This window comes from Saccostrea echinata, unplaced genomic scaffold, assembly GCF_033153115.1.
Source record: "Saccostrea echinata isolate AGI-Se365-2 ecotype Australia unplaced genomic scaffold, CSIRO_AGI_Sech_v1 ptg000030l, whole genome shotgun sequence".
In the NCBI taxonomy this organism is placed as follows: domain Eukaryota; kingdom Metazoa; phylum Mollusca; class Bivalvia; order Ostreida; family Ostreidae; genus Saccostrea; species Saccostrea echinata.
Window position 1 is genome coordinate 10622668 of NW_026889779.1, and position 24706 is coordinate 10647373.

Here is a 24706-nt window from a genome sequence, read left to right on the forward strand (position 1 = left end):
TCAAATCTTCAATGCAATTTTCATAAATAATACCAAGAAAAATCTTTTTATGAATAAAACAATTAAAACACTTCCAATTTCTTAATGTCTAATCTTAATTCTAAAGAAGGATTTGATGCTATTTCGTGAAGAGCTGATAACAAGTGCAACATATTTCCATATGATAGCCAGCATGCAATAAACCTACATAACATTAGCACAACTGACTTAAATTCGTTGTTTGCAGGGCTACACTATATGTGGGAAATAATTTCAAATGTAGCACAGCAACATAAATAAGTAACATTCAAATAATATCCTGTTGAACAAGAGCAACACAGATTACCAACAACACATAATCTGGAGCCTTGCTCCCACTTTCACTTCAATTATGCTCCACTTTCACTTTTACTAGACTGCACTTTCACTTCATTCTCCACTTTCACTTTACTCCACTCAGTCTGAACTTGTCCTGATTCTTCCCCGTCTCAAATTCTCCATCCTTTCAAGACATCTCATGCAAGATATTGCTAACTTAATATATACTGTATATATACATTTTTCATTACATGTATTATTCTTTCCAGATTTTATACATTATTTCCATGGAGTGACTTTGTCAAAAAGTAATGAAATATTTCACTTAAAATGTACAGAAACAGTATGTAATTCAATTCATGCTGCTTTGACATGATCTGGTATGCAAATAAGAAAAACACTGCATGAGGTGTCCTAAATAATCAAGGATGTTCTAATGACTTTAATATTGAAATGTCAATCTAAGAGATGACCCAATTCCTTACTTTGAAATCAACTGCATCTCTACATACACACTCTTTCAGCATCACAACATATTTACACACACTAATATATTACAGAGAATTACAATGCTTAATTTCACAATATGTGAATTAACTTGGTTGGTACATGTACAGTGAGTGAACTGTGACTATATGCATTATAAACACTGCAATAAGCAGAGACAACATTAATATATATTTATCTATTGATGCATTGGCTTGCCTACCAATAATTAAAACATACAATTTATCAAATGAGTAAAATAGACATTGAAGTTAACTTACTATGAAAAATATATCAAAATCACCAAATATTAATCATGTTTGTAAGCAAGACATTTGATGCTGATTTAAACCTCAATTATAAAAAAAAAAATCATGTAAGAATTGGAAACTGTGTTCATTTAAGCTCCACTAACAACCAGTTCCATGCTTTGTACCTATGAGAGATCCTACAATGGAAATATGATTCAATGCAAAAACAGGTATTTATACAAAGCAAGATGAATGAGATTTCAATACAGATACATGTTTCTAAGATAGCCTCTGTCTTTTTTCTTTGGCCTCTTCTGTTTTAATCTACCCTCTTTTGTTCTTTGGTATTGTGACGCAAGGTTTGCTTCTTACTGATCAACCTCTAAACATCACTAGTGTCATGAAGACTTGATGATCTTCTCAGTTTATCATAGGATCGTGACTTTTCTCCTGACATTAAGGAGTTTCTTTCTGAGCACTCATTTTCACTGTCCGAGTCCGGATCTATGTCTATGACTTCATGTTCACTCTCAGTAGGAGAGGAAGGCTCAGTAAGAGCTTCATGCTCTCCATTGTCATCACAGAAAGTATCTGATCCATGATAGTGCACTGATGGATGACTTATCAACAAGACCTCCACTCCCTCTCTGTGGTGGAGGTGGTGGTGGTCCTCGGGAGATATCATGATGGGATCCCCATCCAGTCCAGAAGCTGTTAGTTCATTACTATCAGGCTCAGCATGCACAGATTCTTGGCTGCTGTTCAACTGTTTGTAGAAATAAAAACAAAAATGATGATAAAATTAATATTTCATATTTTAGAGCAGCTTTCAGATCTTAGACTAGAAGGTCCATAGATGTTAAGATTTTGAAGTGAAATATTGAAGTAAGCAAATGTTCCCCATTCAAAGCATTGTCATTGAGTTTTTTATTGCTGCAACTTGAGCATGCAGAAGGCTTAAATAATAAGATTCCTCACTGAAAAAGCTGAGATACATCTCTATTGAATTGCCTTATTAATTATCCCAATCTTTTGATATTACTAGAAAAAATTCTTGTGCACTAATCATTCTTCTTCTAGATGTATAATATAGGTAGTCTTTTGGTTTGATACTAACATGACTTACATGCATCCCGTACGCCCTCAATATATCCAGCTTACACATTGGACAGCTTCTTTGATCTAATAACCATGGATCTACACAGGACTTGTGAAAAATGTGTCTGAAACAAAGACAAAAGGTCCATAAGCTACAAAGCTCACCTGAGTTTCATTTTCCCTTATAATGAATATGCAAAAATATGAACCTCCTTATTGTACTCCATAAAGTCCATGGTTTTATATTTTTAATTAATATAATGAGACTTGACATCAAGCTTACATATGGTCGTCTTATTTCTCTTTGAGAATTCTATATATTCATGTGAAACTTTGAATCCCTATTGTTACACATCCTAACTCTGTAATCTACGGCTTGAACAGTCTGATTACAACCTGGGGATGCTTGCAAACTGATAGAAGTTACCCCTCACAAAACTTTGACCCTCCCTCACTTACTTGCGAACAATCCAAGCTTTGAGTTATAATTTTCCCCTTCATATTCCTATGAAACACCTTGACCCTATAGTGTGGCCCAACCCTCACTCTACCAGACACAATTTGAAAAAGCCTCAATGTACATGACATGGAAATGTTTGCAATTTAATTTTAATTCAAAGATTTTCCAGATATATTCTGATAAAAAATGCCAACCCCCTTTAGTTAGTGGCCTCATTCTAAACTAAAGGATCATAACATACCTTGAAAAAAATAATTACTGCATAAAGGACCTTTTATATCAAATGTCTTTTCTAGCTAATATGTTCACAAGAAGACATAAATGAAACCTTCCTGCTTTTTTCTCTATCTCACTAAGCTTAAATTGCCTTTACCTAAAAAAGCAATGCAAAAATTTTGATTGTAATTAGTCCAAGGGAGAAAGAGGGAAATTTAAATATAAAAAAAGTTTACAACATCATAGTTACATAACACATGATAGACAGACAGTTAAATGAGAAAAACTAACTTAAACCCTTGGCCTATGTGAGCTAAAAACTGGATTATAAATAGATTATTAATAGAATTCATACAATTTATATCCTTAAAAAAAACAAACAAAAAAAACCTTTAATACTAGTAAGTTTTTGCACTCACAGGTGCTTGTGGACAGGAACCCCCCCCCCCCCCCCCCCCCCCCCCCCCCCCGAATTGCACCCTGGGTCCAAGGATATTTTTATTCACCTTTTTCCAGAAATTAATCTTTTAGTACACATTTACAATGTATTCCATATGAAAAATAAAAAAAATAACGTAGAATTAGCGTTTTATTAAAAAATCATAACCACGATAGAAGCACCTATGTTCTATATATTAAGTAAAATAGTTCTGAAAATATGTAAAATTTAAAAGTACCTTTCTACTTCAAAATAATACAACAAACATCATTTCATCCATTTAAGCTGAATGATAGTGATTTCCATCACCTATCTAACTTCTTAAGTCTGTGTGTAGGTTAAGTGAGTATTTACCCAGAGATAATATTATTGCATGCAGATATAAATTAATTTTGATTGAAACAAAGCATTTGTGGACAATCATGAACCAGTTATATACATACAGTTAACAATCCTTTTTGGCTGATTCTGAAATTTTGGATAAAAAGTCTAGGTCCCCCTTTCTTTTGACATTTCTTAGAACAACCTTACTTATTAAAGATTACGTCTAGGTCATCCCATAAGCATTTATCCCCATGATTAATTAAAATCAGGACCCCTTCCCCACCCCAACCCCTTTGTACAAACTGCTACAAACTACTTAATTTATCTTTGTGTGTCTAGAATCCCCCACCCCTTTCTATGTCTGTAAAATAGAAATCAACTGAAGCAAGAAAATTCTGGAAGTCAAGACATTTCTCAAACATGAATTTTTGAAATACTCTTCCATTGATGTGCAAGTGATTTTTGATGTGTAGAATAGTGCATGAGTTTTGATTCAACATCAGTAACATTTGTGTTTGATTAAATCACAATTTTATTCATTATCATCTCTTTCATTATTCTTGGTAAATGTGTTTCAACTGTCTGCTGAAATAATCTGACATGTATAATATTCAGCCTCAATGAAATAACAATGAGGGTTGCATTATTTACTAAATTCAGTAAATCACCAGATGGCCATATTTGCAGTACATAACATGTGAATGGTGTGATTTCCTGCAGACAAAGGTGTGATTTCCTGCAGACAAACTTACTTGCATGGCAATGTTCTAACAACATCTGAAGTCTTGTATCCTTCAATACACACTGCACACTGATCAAACTCAGGATCCAATTCCTACAAAACACATACAGATAAAGGTAAACATTTATGTTTAAAATTACACAAGTCATTCAGTAACCTAACTGGAAACATTACATAACAAGCATAATACAAAGCAATTCATTAACTTCTAGATAATTCACTTGTCTGTGGACAAAGAATATGCAGGGATGATTCATGAGTCAATGAGTAATATGTGCAACTTGTTCTGATTTGGATTTTTTGGTAAGTACAACACATGTTAAAACTGAAGAGTGTTTCAATGGAGGATGAAAAAACACTGCACAATATGCCAATGAGCCTCAATGCTCATATGGATTTCTTTTGACACAAGTGTTCAGCCTTGATCTTGAATAGAATATTTTTATTTATCATAAATAATGTGTTTGTGTGGGTAGTTCCAATGGTCCATGAGCACTGTGGCTTATTCAAGCTTTATAAAAATAAGAAACTAATTTCCAAAGCCATTTTCAGGCTAGTAAAAGACTGAGAAGTATAACTGTGCCCCTCTACTACAAACCCAGTGTTTGAAATAACCGTGCACCCGACCGCCTGAGACGCACAAATTTTGCAGCGGGCGAACAAATTTGCATGTACTGAGGTCCAGATGGACGTGTCAAAATTTTTGATAATTAAAATTCATATATTTGATAAATCTTTTTCATATCAAGTAATAGTATTGGTAGCAAAGTGTAACAAGCCAATAGGAAGAATTCATCAGTCTATAGATTCTGGTTTGATGTTATGGTGACCTGGTTCCACATTATCGTTAAAAAACAAATTTATAAAAGACAATTTTTTTCTCGGGCAAGTAGATCTTTGGCAGGGCTAACAACTTTTACTAGCAGTCAGCCCTGCATGTGCACTAATTTTACAGTGAGTTTCAAACACTGGTAAACCAACCATTATCCACAACATCTTTTATTCGCAATTAATACTTCAGTTTGGAGTCAATCTGCAACATCTAACAATGTTTACTTGAATCAAATTAACCCTGCTTATCATAAGAAGAAGAGTTTAAAAGATTCTTTCCTATAAGTTTCCATGTATAGCGTGAAGTTCCTAAGAAGACTTTCTGAAGCTATTCTGGCCTCTGCAGCCATGCACTGAATCAACATTAGTCTACACCATATACAGATGCTTCTTCATAAATTGACATTTTGTTAATCTTTATCATCCATGTATGTTTTATTTCAATTGGTACAGTGCTTCTGTAATTCTAAGAGGTCAAAATGTTAAAAGTTTACCTTCAGCAATGGACAGAAGCAGCAAAACTTCACCTGAATGACCCTGGTGTCCTAATCCAACCCACAAATGTTCTGTGCCAAGTTCCAATACATGTATATGTACAGTAATTGACACATGTTAAAAGCATATCTTATTAAAAACAATTTTGCAAACAAAGACAAATAAAAAGTTCCAAACTATTTAAAGTTAACACCTAACAAACTTAACTTGTCCTTGTTTAACTTTTACAAAAGTTCACTTAAATTCTGACCCACGTGAACTTACTTAGTAATGGATTAGCTTATTTTGTAATGTATGAACTTATTTTGTAATGTATGAGCTTCTTTTGTAATGAATAGGTCTTCTTTGTAATGTATTACTTAAATTTACAAAGAAATTAAGATCTTAACACAGATGACCATATTTGATTTAATTATGTAGTATAAGCTCCTATAATCATACAGGTAAGTGATGCTGATCATTAGGTAATAACAGGTAAGTTAATCTTAGTATTACACCAATACAAGTCTTGCTAACTGTATGACCATAACATGATTAATGACCATTGACACTTTCTATCATGTATGAATTTAAAGTACATTAAGTACTAAACACTTTTCACAAGAGGTACATTTGGCGTTTTACCATGAATCATTTCCTTTTGAAGTAAATGATCACTACTTTTTGTATATACAAAGGCATTAAATGAATGAAACTAAAATCACTGACCACAGTGTTATGAGTCACGGACATGTGCCAGAACTTTTAACCAAAACTGAAGGAAGTTTTAATGCCAAGAACTCACATTAAAAAGGACGAAAGCTGCACTTGTATCAGTAAAAACACTGGTAGATGTAAATATTTTTCTGAAGTACATCAGCTGTCAATCACAGACAAAAGTTACAGACTTTCTGAAGTATGTACTTCTATATATCTACAACAACCACATAATGATTCAGTTTGTAATTTGACTGTCTGGGGAAAAAAGCCTTAAAAATAATTCTGTGTTAATTAGCCTTCATTAAGTCACAGAGTGCAGGAAACTAAGAGGCAAACATGCCATAGTTTTCCCCTTGGCTATGCCTGTTGCAAAAGATATGCATGTAAGAATGTTCTGATAAACATATGCATACATATTTATCTTCGTAAACACATTGTGTTTTGTTGTTTATCGTTTTACTACTCCCTTACATAAACTATTGCAGTCAAGTAATCAATTTAGATTAAAACACTCCCATTACCTTTCCTATTATGTATTTATATGTGTTTTCTGAACTAAAAAAAAATTAACTGCAATTATTTCTCTTTCAATGTTCAAATGGAAAATTTTCATAAGTTTTTTATTACTGCATTTGTAATACACAGTACCCTGGCTGTTGGGGACTATTTCTTTTCTGACCAGGGATCCACATTGGTTATTAGCATTATTGGTGTAGTAGCTGTGAAATTAAAAGTTCCTAACATATATAATGTAATTCTAGAGTTTTGGGCATATTTCACATTTCTACTAACATATACATATCATATACCGGTATATCAGCTTAAGAAAATCTAGTGAAAGTCCATACATGCAGATTATTGCTGCAGTCACTTGATTGTCAGGGGTCACCAAGAAGCATGTCTGTCAGTGTCAATAACTGATAAATGTCTCCCATTACTAATAATTCAGCTCTGCTAGCACTGCCTAAATAAGCTTTTACAATCTTAAAACTGAGTTTTCTGTCTTCCTGCAGACAATTTTTCCAATAGCTTGTATGCCATAAATCAAAGCAAAAACTAAGCTGCTTTTCAGATATTCTATTGATTTTCTATCAGAGCAACCTATGCAAATGAACACATTTCATAAATATTGTCATTGAGCAAAAGTTCAAGTACACTTGTCCTAAGGAAACAAATACTGTACAGCGGGTTTCTTTAGTGGGTGTAAAATTTTGCATTTTGCTTGCTCAAAGGTATGCTAACTAGAACTGTCCAAAATGGTCAAATACCCCCCCCCCCTTTCAGAGAAGGTGCCAAGTCACTAATACAAGTATTTGATGGATCTAAGAGGTGTTCACAATTTGCTTAAACACTTAGAGTGAAAATTTACCAGGTAATTGCTCATTATATTTTTTTAATGAATGAAACTAAGGCATGCCTAATAAAACATCACTACTAATAATAACATTGTTTTTTATTACATTGAAAAAATAAATAACTATTTTTCATGTATTTATCTATTGGAAAGTATGGATGCATTATTTATCCATTTTTTCTACAGTGAATATAGGTCAAGATCATGACACACCCTCAGGTCATAAGCAATCTTTCTGTGAAGAGGAAACTCAAGTCCCAACATTATTCTCCATAAGAAAAATACGGACCTGACATGAATTATGAACTTTATCTCTCAGTGACTTTGAACTTGTGCAAATGATCTTGGGTCAAGGTCATGACACACCCTCAGGTCATAAGCAATCTTTGTGTAAAATGGGAACTCACCAAGTTTATCTATAAGTAAGATATGGACCGGACATAAATTACGAATTATTCTTTCACTGCCCTTGAACTTGCCCAATTGACCTTGGGTCAAGGTAACAACACACCCTCAGATCAAAAACAATCTTTGTGTAAAATAGAAACTCACCAAGTTTATCCATAAGAAAGATATGGGCTGGACACAAATTATGAACTTTTTCTCTCAGTGATCTTGAACTTGTGCAAATGACCTTGGGTCAAGGTCATGAAAACCCTCAGGTCATAAGCAATCTTGGTGTAAAATGGAAACTCACCAAGTTTATCCATAAGAAAGATATGGACCGGACATAAATTACGAATTATTCTTTCACTGACCTTGAACTTGCCCAAGTGACCTTGGGTCAAGGTCATGATACACCCTCAGGTTATAAGCAATCTTTGTGTAAAATGGGAACTCATCAAGTTTATCTATAAGAAAGATATGGACTGAACATGAATTATGAACTTTTTCTTTCAGTGACTTTGAACTTGTCCAAATGACCTTGGGTCATGGCCATGACACACCCTAAGGTCATGAACATCTTTGTGTGAAGTAGTAGATTTGAATGTTACCCCTTAAGAAAGATATGGACTGGACACGTTTGCTCAGACAGCTAAACAGATGGACAGACAGATGGATGGACGGACAGACTGACAAGGTGATTCCTATATACCCCCTTCCTCCAACTTCATTTGCAGGGGTATAACAAAGTCATGATGTTAAGCTATTTAACATCTCCAGTGTTTTCCAAGGACCTACTGACAAATAGGACACATTTTAACATAAAATATGTACAGTATGCCAAATTTTATTTTTTTTTAAAACAAACTCAACTTAAAGGTCACATTATCAGTACATTATTAAGATGCACAGTCCAATAAATTTTGCTTCAAACAAATGTAGGGTAAAATTCATATAAAATTTCAAGTTCAATGCCATAAGGCCTGTAAACTCAATACTTTATGAAAGTTCAACTGACATTATGAAATACTTCTTGTAAATTTACTCTAGTAAAGCAAAAGTCAAGTTCAAGGTCATTCAGTAATACGGGTATGTTCAAAAGCCATTGTGCTAAACAATATTATTATACATAGGCAAAATATCAAATACAAGTTTATCCCTTACAGTTCAAAAGAAAGAGGATGTAAATGATTGAAAAACCTACCAGACAGAAACTAGGCAAAGTGATGATAAGATCCCAAGTGTTACTTTGCATTGAAGTTGACACAAAATTAATGATCATTGCAGGTGCAATATGAACCAAGTATACTTCTTTGTGATGCATGATTATGCTACAGTGGCATTTTTTAGATGTCAATACAAAGTTATGCTGGTTTAGATGCATTTAACAATTTGTAATGTTAACTTCAGCATTAGAAAAGTTCTCTGTTGTGTTGATTAAGAAGCTGGTATACAATTTCTTTTTTACAATATTTTTTACACACCCTGAACAAGCCCCTGTGCTTCAAAATGCATAACTCAGTGACATGCATCATGTGGATCTTCATGAGGTTTTATGGGTGTTAATAAGAATTGCTAAAAATTTAAATACCTTTGATGATAAAAGCATTTGGCCCAAATAATGGTAGATCATTATAATTAAAATACATAATTTTCTAAGAAGGATTTTAACACAGCTAGTGTAAACTAAAGCATTAGAAGACAATAGTAATGACATGATTTTGGGTAATGTCAATGCAGGGTTTGACACTAACATTTTTAGGCTTTAGTCCAGCCGGACTAGTGCTTCTTTACTTTTACTAGTCCGCACACGATTTTATGAGTCCGTCCAAAAACAAAAATGAATAAATAAATAAAAAAAAAAACATCAATGTTTTGTAACAATTAAATTAAAAATAAACATTGCAATGAACTTTTTATACTTTTTTTGAAATAAAAAGGATTTACGTGAAATGTTGATTCCGAGATTCGTTGAAATCTCGTTATCAGGAACTATGATCATATTCCCGATCTCATTTGTTTTTCTTTATACATTTTTTACAATTCCAAATATTTTCTTCAAGATTCTTTGCAAATTAGAAGACTGTTCATTTTCTAATGAACTACCATGGATGAGCACGAATATATCCATTGTTATGTCATAATAATACCGTACTGGATGTCAAAACTATAAAACAAACTGTTTTGCTTTAAAAATGACAGTTGCATGACGTAATTTGTTGCAACTCATCAGAAAAATAATGTAAATATAAGAAATGAATTTAATTTTTGAAAATTCATGAGGTACATGAACTACAATACTTCACGTCGGCTTATTTATCATGAAGCGCTAACACGCTTCATGAAATATGCTGGCGTGAAGCGTCATAGTTCATGTCCTCATTAATCTTCAAAAATTAAATTCATTTCTTAATTACATCCAAACATCCGACCGACATCTTTCCTATGTGTCATACTAAATCATGATTGCTAAAATGTTTAATTTCATATCAATCAGTCCTAAAATTGAGTGCCGAATTGACTCGGAATTACCTAACTTCCTGCAAAGAAGCTAGAATGCTAAAAATACATGTGGGGTTTTCCATTGAAAGTTGTGGAGAATCGAACATTGGTAATTTATTTTTTTTTACAGAAATTTTTATAAGTCCGTTCGGACTAATTAGCCACATATTTTATTAGTCCGAATGAAAATGTATAAGTCTGAGACTAACGGACTAATGTTAATGTTGAACCCTGCAATGACTTGATTGACCTGAAAAATTGAAATTATATAACCATACATGTTTCACTATTCACACAATTCTTGCCCTTTTTGATATATTTTTATAAAGAAGTTTGAATGCAGTTTCTGCACCAGATACTGGTTGCTAAAATTTCCTTTGAATATATCCCTACGACACAGCACTATTAGCAGCCTACGATTATTACTGTAATATGTTTTAAGTGATGTGCATATATATATCTGCATACCTTGTCGCCTCCTTTGAGTGTTCTCTGGGGAATCTTGGCAATGGCTTTTTTGGCAGCGCTGGCTAGACGTCTCTACAAAAAACAAAAACAAGTCAGTGTAACATCACCATATCAAAAAATAATGATCATAATAAGAAAAACTTAAACAAAATTGCTCTGTGCTTACATCAATATATTCTCTATACATTAACACTTATTTAAATCAGATGCGAGTCAAACTGATTGTTAAGTAGACTTGATCCTAACAGTGAGTGATCATGTAATAGACATATTACCATGATTACAGTATTTATAAGAATGTGGTTCAGAATTTCATTTTTATTTCTCATGTATGCAAGTATGACTAAAATAATGTACCAGGTAATTGGTGGAGTTTTTCTATAGCGACAACTGTATTTAAACCACTTCATCCTAATCCTTATTTGTGAAATGACTACTGAAGTTGTGGGCAGGAAAAAAAAAATTTAATGGTAAACAAACACACAAAATCCTAGTTATGTAAAAGGTTATAATAAGATATTAATATAGGACATTGAGCAAAACATGTTTTACCCTACTTTGTATCTCTCATGCTTATGTATATATAATTTTTTTTCACATAACTTCAGGTATAAATCTGCTACACAGACATATTTATAGCAGGAATTTCTATCGTATTGACTTAAGTATTGATGGTCTTGACAAATAAGCAGTACTTGTTTTCTGATTATAGTGATATATTAAGTAATCTCTACAATGAACTCTGAAGACAATGAAATGCAAATTGATGTGGGGGTATTGACCTCAACCAGTGCTTAGCTCCCATCAAATTATGTACACAGCATTGTCTACAACTCATGCCATCATTCCTTAGAAATCAATATGTCTACCCTCTCACAGAGATATTTAATGCCATCAAATAAGGCCTCAGTTTGTGAAGGAAAAAGCACTGCCATAGCAACCAAAGGTAGTTATTGTGCACGCAGCAGAGAAACAACACTGATACATGTAAATTGTCAACAACCTCTAAAACAGGTCCCTTACACTGTCATATCTAATCAATTCATCATACACAAGCAACACAAAAGATTGAAGCTGATTTATGTCATCACAATGCTGAACAAATATTTTTTTTTATTTCATAAATAAAGGGCTAAAGAAATAAAAGATTCATTAAATAATCTTAAAATATATATTTGTTTTTAATACACAAACAATGGATAGGAAAACCTCAACTTACTATTATATGTCAACGAGCTATAGCAAAAATGTTAAGTATTTTGTTATTTACATAGTCTAAAGACCTTCCCACTCCATTCTATTAATATTTCAATATTACTATATAAGGCATAAAATTAAATATCTTCACCATGACACTTTTTTTTTGGTTCTTTAACAATGTAAAGTGAATTACATAACTCCTAGTTGACTTGACAATAAAGTTGCTAAGACATGTAAGTAACCAATACTGCTACACTAACTCTAATTGTGCAAATGGTATCAAGAGAAATGTATGTATAATTATGTATACACTCTCTCTCATTCACTTCTTTTCAGTTGTGAGGTCAAAGAGTAAGTCTAAAGGACCTTGTGTGTGTGTTTTTTTTTGAAATTCGTACACTACATCACATTAGCCAACGTAAATCTTGGCAGATCAGGCTTAAATTACTGTACATCTTATTTTGTGCATAAAGGTTCATGTATCCATCAAAATATGTTTACATTCCATATGAAAACATAAATAACTTAAATTCTCAATCTTGTTCATCAATCTTCAAATAAGATTTTTGGATTTTTTGTAATATGAGACTCAAGTTTGGTAACAGCTAAGGAAAGCCCATCATCTCTAACAAGGTAAAAGCTTCAGCAATTATGTAATCAGATTATGTATTGCTTTAACAAGATATGTTTTTGGTTTTTTTGTAATATATATTTCCTTTGCATAGTCAAAATGAGAGAATTATTTTGAAAAAAAAAAATTGACTAGACATACAACATGAGCATTGTTTATGTTTCCTAAATGTCAATGCTGCTCACTTCCTTTTCAAAGAGTACATGTGTGTTAGCAGCCATTATGGTTACAAATTTTAGCCTATAACAGAGGCCCATGGGCCACAATGCTCGTCTGAGTAACTGTTCTTCATCAGCATTCTTTTTGAATTTTCCTAAATACTTTTATGTAAAATTTTGATTACATATTATGGCCCTACCCAAGGGGGTAATGATTTGAACAAACTTCAATTTACACCACCTGAGGATGCTTCCACATAAATATGACTATTCAAAGCTTTGCTGTTCTTGACAAAAAGATTTTCTATATATTCCTATGTATAACTTTGATACCCTGTTGTGGCTTACCCTAGCCCAGGGGCCATGATACAGTCTTCGACAAATCCCGGGAGTCCGAAGCCCGGGACCTGGTAAAATTGGAAGGGGGCATGTGGAAATTGCATACTTACAAGCCCGAAGGGCATGTAAATTCTGAGGCCTAAGCCTCCGTATTATCAAATTTAATAATACTAATAACCATAAAATGTACTTAAAAGTCTGATTTTTCATCTAAAGTTGAGCACCAAATAAAATTTAACGATAGTTTATTCTACCGCGATTTCCAAGGAACTCTTTTGCAAAGGAGATACAAAAAGTATACACGTTGAAAATAATACGTGACTTCCAAGGAACTCTTTTGCAAAGGAGACAAAAAAAGTGTACAGGTTGAAAACAATATCAATGGCCAGACAATAGATCGATAAAAATGGATTTCGGATCATTTCTTTGGCATGAAAAGGAAAATAAGAATAAAATTACTTGATAAAATTCTGGGCATGTAAATATTTGTTCGGGCTAGCATAATAAGTGGTTAAACCTGCCCAAAGGGCATGTACTGAAAAAAAGATTTGGCGAAGACTGATGATATGAACAAACTAGAATCTACACTACCTAAGGAGTTCTGTATTAATATGACTAATAATGGCTTTGCTGTTCTTGAGAAGAAGGTTTTTTAAAAAGATTGCCTTTTTTCTGTGTAAATCTCTGATCATCTATTGTGGCCCCACCCTAGCCCAGGGGGTCATAGTTTGAAAAAAAAAAAATTGAATCTACACTATATAATGAAGTTTTCACATGTTTCACCTTTTCTGGCCCAGTAGTTCTTGAGAAGATTTTTTAAAAATGCCACCAAATTTTCATAAATTCTTAATTATCTCCCCTTGAAAGAGTGCATGGCAATTCAATCTTGAATCCAAGTTTGGTTGAAATTGGCCCACTGGTTCTGGAGAAGAAGACGGAATTGTAAAAAGTTTACTACAACAACAACGATAGACAACGGACAAATTTTGATCAGAAAAGCTCACTTGAGCCTTCGGCAATTACCTGCCTTAATTAAAAAAGACATACAGACCTACACACAATATTGAAAACATTGACATGATAGATAAATATAACAAAGTCTTACTGAAAGTCTTTCTTTGGCATGTGCATATCGGAATCGTTGAATGTAATAGAAGACAAGCCAAGCCAGGGAAATGATCATGAGAACCACAAAAGAGATTGAGACGAACATGACTGAGGTCTTGCTGATGTTGGTAGGGGTTGACGGATCTGTATTGGTGTTCACATTCTTTAAATGGCCCTCAAAAATCTGCACATTTACAACTTTGTGTTTTTTCAGGATATCCAGTAGCTCCTGTCCCTCTGGTTTGGTGACAAAGATAGCCAATATGTTACCTACAGAAAAAATAGGAATCATATACAAACCTTATTATCTCAAACTCAATAGGACTGAGAAAAATCCTACGAGATATTCAGGGATTAGAGGTAAAAAGGTTAAAATACATAAAGAAAAACTGATTGGGATTTCCATTTCACTTTGATATATCATGTTGATGTTCCAGATACCAAACTTTGATTGTAATTATTTGTTCTGTTATTTAATTAATAATTACATACAAGATATGAATTTGTGTTTTCTTAATTTTTAACAAATGGACATGTCATTTTGTAATAATTGACATTTGATAAGACCCCAATGCTCATTTAAATGAAAAATTTTACCACTTCTATGTGTATCATTGTATCATCTAGCAGGATTTTACTTGGATGATATGCCTACCACACATACATAAGAATGTAACTTTACATCTAGCTTAATGTTTTTAATTCAATATAATTTTCTTTGAACTTAAAAAAATTATGACTTGTTAGGCCAATACAATGCAAATACTTGATATACCCAACAAATCAGGCAAGATGAATATTGTCTTTTGAGGGTAACAAACAATACTGATCAAATACAAGAGGACCATTTGATGGGGGGGCGGGGGGGGGGGTGTCATTTCAAACCTGGGTTTGCATTCTATAAGTTTTCAACATAAATTTTCTTTAATCTGGACTAAGTCTAGATGTTTTTTTAGGAGAGTTTTTAGCACGTATAATGATATTACCCTATTTCATGTCATGGGGCATCATTCGAGAAAGCTTTCACACAAGTTTTGTCTTTTCTGGTCCAGTGGTTCTTAAGATTTTTAACTAACACCGCATTCTTTTCTCATCTCTGATGAGACTGTAGCTCTACTGGTGGGTACTTGGTGTATATTAATATAGTTTTCTTGTGTACCAAACAACCAATATACAGAATTACCGGTAGGTATCTTAGTAATAGAATACTTGCATGTGTACCAAGTCTTATTGAAATTGGGCAACAAACTGTAGGAGGAGAAGCATTTAGAAAGAATTTCACAGAAATTGTTATTTTTAGTAATCATGGCAACACCGTTTGTCAAAATCAAAACCATTAATTAAAATAGATATGTATCTTAGCATAATATACTTGTGTACCAAGTCTTACTGAAATTGGAGGAGTAGCATTTTGAAAAATTGTTTACAGACAGAAAGACAGGATGGATGATGGATACTTTACTATTGCATAAGATTTTCTGGTCTCTGACTAGTAGAGCTAAGAACATACATTGGACAAACTTTATCAGAAGATCCTACTTAAGCTTTGGCTCAATTGAGTTACAGAGTAAATATTTTTTTCTATCGCTCTACGGCTTTAAAGGCATTTTTTCTTGACTTCATTCTCTAAAGAAACAGATAATACTACTTGAAGTGGCAATTAATACATGTATTATAATGTGTTGTCATAATTTATGTCAACCATCAAACAAGATCAACAAAACATGTAGGTCATTCAGCAGCATCAGGGCTTGACTCACACTTTTTGGGCATGAGGCCAGGGCCGTAAAGATTAGGAAAAAAGTGCCCTTTTCGGAAATCTTGGGATAACCATTATACTTTAAAATCATGATTTATTGGGTTTCTGGTCTTTGTTATCAGCTAAATTTTTGTTCTACAATACAGGGGAATATGAATAACAAGTTACTATATATCCAATTATATTTTCTCTAAATAGTAATTTTGGGAGAAATGACTATTAATTTTGGGAGAAATGATGAAATGAGAAATTATTGGGAAAATTAACCAGCGTTTATTTCCTTATATAACTAGTAACGATAAATTGCACCATTTCGAATGCCCCCCCCCCCCCCCCCCCAAGTTAATTTTTCCAAATTTTGAGCCTAAAAATTCCCAATTCAACTGCTGAGAAACAGACTTTGATGACATTGTATTATCCTAAATGTTTTACTCCCTCTTAAAACGAAAGTAGAAATCATGGCGGGCTGCTTAGTGATGGTAGTCATGTTAACTTAGTGTCTTACATTCTCAACAACTTGAAAGCAAGACAAAGTGAGAACAAGGGACATTCATATACTAGTATATAAAACAATGAATGCTTGTTGATTATTCTTTAAAGCATGTATTAATGGGTATAGAGGTTAGAATTAAAGCAAAATAAATTTCATTTGTTAACATGACAGAAAATTCCCTTTTGTTCTATTTCGGCGCTATTTTTCTCAATACGAAAGTTTTGAAATTGTAACTCTCCAATGATAGAGGCGCAAAGAGTATCCATATCTGCAGGTTCATGAGGTTGTTATGTACACAAACTTGCATAAAAAATGAGCAATGTCTAGGGCTTTTAAAATTCATTAAATGTTACAGAAAGATGAAATTGTCAAGCAGTGATGATTTTGATGAATTTATTGAGCTCTATACATGTACAAAATCTAGTTCAAATTAGGATGCTTGAAATCAAAAGAACCATCATAGTCTCTGTGAAACAGACACTTCACTGATTGTACAAACCTCTTCAAAAAAAGTTCGTGGGCTCTTTGAAATTATAATAAGGGTAAAAGTCGTTGTGTCATTCAGAATGCCGAATGATCAGAAGCCTGTGTATTATTGGAGATCCATGTCTCTCCCCTCATCTGTGAAGTCTTATATCTGCTGATATTTTCTTTGTTCTGTTTTTTTTTGTCTTGGTAGAAAAAAAATGACACCCATAGAAAAATTCAGTAATTTTTTAATTGAAGAGTGTACCCCTAAAATCATTTGTGATAGATCGGCATATCAATGTTGTAATGTATCCAGTATAAATAACTGTCCCACCTGTCTGTTGATGGGAAAACAAAACTCCCCTCCGTAACGAAAGAGCGCACCAAGGGAAATAATCTTGAAACTTGCATATTGAATCGGAACCGAACCGATCCAAATGGGTAGAAAAAATCACTGTTAATACATTTTGAATTGTGAATGGGGCCCTTGAATGGCCTCAATTACAGACAATTGAGAGCCCTGAGTTTATGCAGGTCAATATGATATTGGGATTTTTTTTTTTACTCAGATAACATGGATAAATTTGTTTAAAATTCTTCTCAAATAATGTTGTTTCAACATTTTTTTTTTTACTACCTTACTATTTGAACATGTATGTACTATATAACCTTTGTTATTAGGCCAAACAAAAAAATATGTGTGGTTCCGGTTACACTTCAACAAAAATTAGGGTAGAGAGGTAGGGAATTTTTTTTTTTTTTTTTTTTTTTTTTTTTTATAACCAGTCAGGGGTGAGACTGAAATCCGTCATTTCTGAAAAATGATGGATAATCGTCATATTTACTAACTACGTATTTTCGTCATTTTTGTCAATATGACTTACTATCGTCATATTTTCTTTTTCAACTTAATTCTTCTATCCTTGTTACATAAAAGCGAAATTTGAATTCACCGCTGAAAGAAGAGTGTTTACGCAAGTTTCATTTCATCCGGGTCACTAATTACTGCCGACCACGTGCGATAGAAGATCAACATGGAAGGTGAAAGTTATTATTTAGCGGTAAAATGTCGAATTTTGGTAGAACTAATTCGCCATTTTTACATGGCTTTTAAACCTATAAAAACATATAGTACACCGTCTGGAAGAATACGTACTTGTAGAGAAAAGTCTTGACAAAAAGTTAAAGCCATAAAAAAGTAGTGCGCCCCGTAAAACAAGCGAGATATTTCAGTGCGCCCAGACCCTCCATTTTGAAAAAAGACGGCATATCATCATTTTCGTCTTCTTTCCTATTTAATGCAAATAAATTGACAAATAACTCTTCCACTCTTATTTTTGCTTGGGAAATTTGTACTGTCGACATAACCAGTATTGTAGTCAACTGTATTAGAGAAATGAAGTTTGTTTACGATGTTTTTTGTCCTTTTTTCGGTTGGTGGATCTAACATTTTTCAAAGAGAGGTAACTCGGTATTCTAGAAACACTCTAAATTTTTATGACTGTTTTTCGTCATTTTCTTAAAAATGACGAGTTTAAGTCATAATAAAAATTTTATTTTATGACTAAAAATCGTCATTTTAAAAATGACGGATTTCAGTATCACCCCTGACTGATAACAAAATGATTTTCTTAATTTTTTCTTTAGAAATAATACCTATCACTGCTTTGCAAATGGCATTTAGATGTGGTGTGATAATATACTAGTCAATATTGGTAGGGGACACCTACATGCTAGTTTGCTTTGGATTTAACACTATTAAACTATGTTTTGCAAGGAGGCCACCATTGCTGAAACTAAAACTTAAGGACGTTCGATCCTGGGTTTTTGAGCGGATTTTGGTCCTGTCCCTTATTTATAAACTTCTGCGTCATTTTTAATTTCTAACATTAAATCTGAATTCTACAATGCAAATTGAACTATATTCAATGAAAAAAAAAACGCGATTAAATTTCATTCAAGTAGAGTTAAGCTTGGAACTATATTTTGTGGCGGAAGGTTTTCTAGAAGAAAATGATCAGTTTTTTCCCTTTTGAACTATAACAGTACTGCTAATTTTAGATTCCTATTTTCCATGCTGGTTGCACACAAAGCTGTTTTTTGCAGTGAAATGTGTTATGTTGGTTCTGAAATATCTATTAAATTATTTTTATGCATTCTTTCAACGAAGTGTGACAAATATAGTAAATATATTCTGAAAATCCTGGAAAAAATTGAGCCAATTTTAACGTAAAATTGACACTTTTTTAGTAATATCTGAAAATTTACATCATATACCCCCACTTTTGGTGTTCTTTTCTAAATATTTAAGTTAACTTTGACCTATTTGCTTAAATTCAGAAAAAGTTTAAGACTTTAAAATAATTTTCTTGCTTATTCAATTTTCAATACCAGAAAAATTACAATTTCTTAGTGCAGAAAGGTCAAATAATTGATTATGCGAATCAATTTGAAACATTTTCATAGTCACAATTTTAAAGCGTCTTTTTCTAAATAGACTTTGAGTTCATTTTGTTTCATGCTTTAATTGGACAAAAATATTGGAGGGAAAACGTGAAAGATGTAATTTTCAATTAAGACACAAATTATAGTGCAAAAAGGTCATATTAAATGTACTGTAGCGCCAAAAGAAGCACATTGACCCCCATTTTTTGTCTTAAATTTTAATTTAGCTAGATATGTAGAAACTAAAAATATACTTGGCAAAAAAAGTTTAAGACTTTAAATATCAGGATCGAACGTCGTTAAACTGGAGCCATTGATGGAAATCGGGGAAAATTCCGGAAAAAATATGAAAATTGCCAAAAAAAAGTTTAGGGTCGGGGGTATAAAATAGGGAAGGTCGGGTAACCGGAACCACACATATTTTTTTATTTGGCCTTATCATCCCATGGAGAAATTCAGTCAGAGGGTCAGGTTCTGTTGACCTATTTTTTATTTATCAACATCCAATCAAAGGATATCATGATGATCTATTTGATTGCATAAAAAGATAAGAAGTTATGTTTATTAACAAAATTAAGATATTTGCAAAAAAAAAAAAATGCATTTCAACACCTAACAGTTTGCTTGCTTTGTATCTATATATTTTTTTCTTTCGTTTCCTAAAAAATCATATCATTATATATGAGACAAATGCATAACTCATTAACATGATTAAACTTCATTTTCAGAAATATCCATAAATGTGTTGAAAACACATTTCAAATCAAGACATATTAAAATTTCAAATTATTATACTTTGATATTATATATAACATGTATAAGACCCTCTATCAGTCGTTTACAAAGATGGGGTCTGATCAGCTTGAGAATATATTTCATTTTATCCCAAGTTTACCCCTTTATCCCGTGGATATGACTCATTGGATAAATTTTTCATAATCCACAGTTAAGTGCAGTTGTGACGTCACAATGGTTTTTGCATTAGCGTGATGAAGTAACATAAAGTGGAGTCCTATATAAAACAGTGTAAAACATTGGTTGTGAAGTATTAAACAAGGGATAAAAAGAATCTCCCATGATTTGTAGTTGGATATGAGTTTTATCCAACTCGTTGCGTGTTTTTATCCCCTCGCCAAGGCTCGGGGATAAAAAACACACAACTCGGATAAAAATCATATCCAACTACAAATCATGGGAGATCCTATATATATTTCTTTTCATTTGTACCTTATTAGGGTGACTTTCTGCAAAAAAATTATTATTCAATTATGCAATCACTGCTCTATAATTATTGTTTTGAGTTGGCCACTTTGAGTTTACAAAATGTTATTTTAATACTTAAAGAAACAAATTGTGATTAGAAAGTTTGATTAGCTTCACATTTCAGAACAGAGAGACACAATGCAATGAAAAAAACATCAAATGTGAAATGTCATGGTATGTATCATGATACAGTATCAGGTTATGATACACTTAAGCCATATCATTTCACCCCCTACTGGATATGTTTTCATCACTGAGCCTTTGACAAGGGGATAGAACAAGTATTTACCCTTTAACAGTGCCATAAGCAGAATTAGATAGTGATATTTTTAGCAATATATATAAATATATATATATATATATATATATATATATATATATATATATATATATATATATATATATATATATATATGTAATATATAGAGTACCTTTTAACGAGTGTATCTTCAGATATTGGATGAGGGGGCTTGCCCCCCGAGTCCGATATCTGAAGATGCACGAGTTAAAAGGTACTCTATATGTTTGGTATCATTGTTCTCAGGTATTGAGCTACCCATGATCTATCAAATTCATGTTAATAGCACTTAATTCAACTACATTTTCTCATGCACTGAATTAGCCATGATCTATCAAAATTTCATCATACCATTTTATATAACCAATGAAAAAAGAGCACGTGATTCGAAAAGTATTGCGCACTGTACTTCTTGAACTTTCTACCTCGTCCATTCATATTCTGAACGCCATGGATGAGGGCTGTGATTTTATGCTTTCGCAGTTCTTATAGACATGGAAACCGAAATTATGAAGGAAAATTCCTTAGATCAGTTAGGAAACCAGATGCAGGTTGAAGATTCTTTGGGAAGTATGACGTTTGATCTACGGAACTAAAAATTGAACCTATTATTATGGATTTCGATATAGGAGATATTTTAGACATGATGGAGACCGAGTTGAGTGCGTTAATTTCACCAGTCTCGAGGTCGACACGAAGACGAAAAATGAAAGGTTTGTACAAGTGTCCGATCATGAAATTCAGCGTTTGATAGACTCTCAAAAAATATCCTCGTAACGTTCAAGCTAAGGAGTGGCGTGCGGCACAGGAAAATGTCCACTTTTGACCGAGATGAACAGCGATTCTCTAAATTACTAGATTTATTATTTGTGTTGGAATTAAAAACAAGGAATATCCACCTCGCTTCCTGTACTACATTGTGTGTGGTTTGTTATGCTTCAAGTTTATGAGAGATGAAAACATTCATGTATAAAAATGTGCTTGTGTGAATATCGGTATGGATTTTAAAAAATTGACGTGCAGAATTTAGAATTTATGTAGACATAAGGAAAGGTATACCTTCACTATGTTTATAATTATGTGCTTGTATTTTGCTCATAAAGTCATCTACTTTGTTTATATTCTTTTTCTTTATCAATGTAAGGTCAGGGGTCATTGGAATTGTTGCATCATTACCCTGGTGTGTTCTATCTTGATAGAGCATGGTTGTTTGAGCACAGTTAGTCATGGTGTATCAAAAATAAAAACACAGTGGACATCAAAGGAAAAACACCGCAGCAATGATACAAATAAGAAAATGATACAATAAGTATGGCATTACCTTTCAAGTTATATGTCGAGTAGTCTCTAGTAGACTTGGGTTCCTCGTTGTCATATATGATAACTGCTGATGCATTTGCTTTCCAACATGTCTGAACTTTCTGTGGCAGAGTGCATATCCCTCTCTGAACCAAGGCCACCCATCGCATATTATTGGGGGCATTTGTTATTGTTTTACATGCATCTGTTTTATTATCCACTGTACGTACATGCACCAAAAGCCCAGGCGCTGTGTGTACCCGTGAAGTTGCATCGTTTCCGAACACCCCCATCTCCAACACAGACGATTTACTGTTCCTTATATCATCGTAATAAGTAACATTGACTTTAGCTGTATATATGGCGTTTTCACAACTTACAAAAATCACATTCTGTAAAATTAACATACTGCACAAGAACACATAATATGTAAGTGGAAAGTGCGACCTCCATCTTGAAATACTAATCCGACAGTTCTGACGAGATTTCTGGTCCAATTTTGTCCTTTCTGTCATCTCAGCGTCACACTCTGGATACATTTTTAGAAATCTTATCATCCAAAAATTCAATTCTTAATAAATAACGCCATTTATATGAGAAAACATTTGTAAATTCATGAAAACATACAACCTTCCCCGTCACGCATTACATTAACATTGTTTTGATGAGTGACGTAAATAGTCATGTGACCGTCTAGAAAAGAGCGCCACCTATAAACAGGGAATTTATGAATGAGATGAACAGAGCTATACAAGAACTTTAAATTTAACTCCATTCTGTTGATCGCATTTTGATCTATTTTAGCGTCATTTTCCATAATAGCCCCGTTCATATGCACCTATTTACACACTGTATACAAATTCAAAATGTACGCAAATTTTGCACCAGGGTGTAGTACATAAGCACTTGAAAAGGAAGAGTCTATTACTTAACCAGTCAGGCAGTTCGGAAAAACAAATTCCGGTATGACTCTAGATTATGTAATTGGAGAGGGAAGGCCTAACCCGATTGAATTGAATGACCTAATAGTTTATGTGTTTTTCATATAGATGTTGTAAAATCCTTTTTAGTCTAGGTATCATTAAGTCAGGCAATTATTTGAACTTAGGTAAGGAAACTGCTTATATAATTTTAAAAAAGCACAAATATAAATTAATGGAATGGAATTAAGAATATTAAAGAATGGATTAAAATAGCTAAAAAAAAAAAAAAACCCTGTCCGCATCCACCAATCAACAAAGGAATCTAAAAATTAAAAAATAACAATAACCCCAATCTCACCCCCTAAAAAATAACAAAGGCAGTTTAGAACTTGGTTATCAATTTCAAGCAGGTATATAAGGGAGTCCATTTGTTTCTTTCTGGCACGTTCTATCATCTTTGAAAAAAAAACGAGGGGAGGAGGGGAAGAAAACAAAGGCAACTTGCTTAAAATAACTTTGACAAACCAACAAAAGAAAAAAAGAAGAGGGGGGGGGGCAAACTCGAAAATCTTTTGTTGTGGGGGGGGGGGGGGTTAAGGTTAAGACTTCTTTCACAGCAAAATAATGTTTATACTTATTCATACACATTTGCCTAGTTTGCCTATACTGCCAAAAAAAAGTGGTGGGCTAGGCAGCTTTTCAACGAACATTTTAAACAGTAAAAGGATGTGTCCCCTCCCCGCCCCGTGATATACTACGACCCTGTACATGTATTTATTAAGGAAACGGAACAAAAATACTAGTACATCTGATTTACACATGAAATAAACATAAAATATAAGTGAAAGTAACGGTTAAGCAGAACATAAACGGTCACTTTCATAGCTATCCCAGGTTGGTTAAATCCTTATCCAGTCTGGAAGGAATAAAAACCATTTGCTAAGAACATAATCCGCTCAGGTAGAAACATTATCAAGTAACTTTTAAAACCTAAAACTGAACCTAAAACATTCAGTTTGAAACCTTACCAAGTCGGGCAGAAATTATGAATAAGGCAAATTAGAAACCTAATCCACTCATGCAGGAACTGCAAATAGTCAGTTTAGAATGTAACCCAGTCAGGCAGAAACATGAACAAGTCAGTGAAGAACCTAACCCAGTAAGGCAGAATCATAAACAGTCAGTTAAGAACCTAGGCAGGAACATAGAACTGTCAGATTAGAACCTAACCCAGTCAGGCAGAAACCTAACCCACTCAGGCAGACTTATAAAACAGT

The 24706-nt window shown here is 33.2% G+C and overlaps 1 protein-coding gene across 1 annotated transcript; it reads right to left on the bottom strand.

Moving 5' to 3' along the window:
• Positions 1 to 23177, bottom strand: LOC133197275 (RING finger protein 150-like). The gene is made up of 6 exons (XM_061333234.1): positions 22529 to 23177; positions 14480 to 14751; positions 11047 to 11118; positions 4324 to 4406; positions 2152 to 2257; positions 1 to 1800 (listed from the first exon to the last, which is right to left on the bottom strand). The coding sequence occupies exons 1-6, from the start codon at positions 23061 to 23063 to the stop codon at positions 1417 to 1419; spliced, it is 1452 nt and encodes a 483-aa protein (XP_061189218.1). The 5' UTR covers positions 23064 to 23177; the 3' UTR covers positions 1 to 1416.
• Positions 23178 to 24706: the final 1529 nt, after the last annotated feature.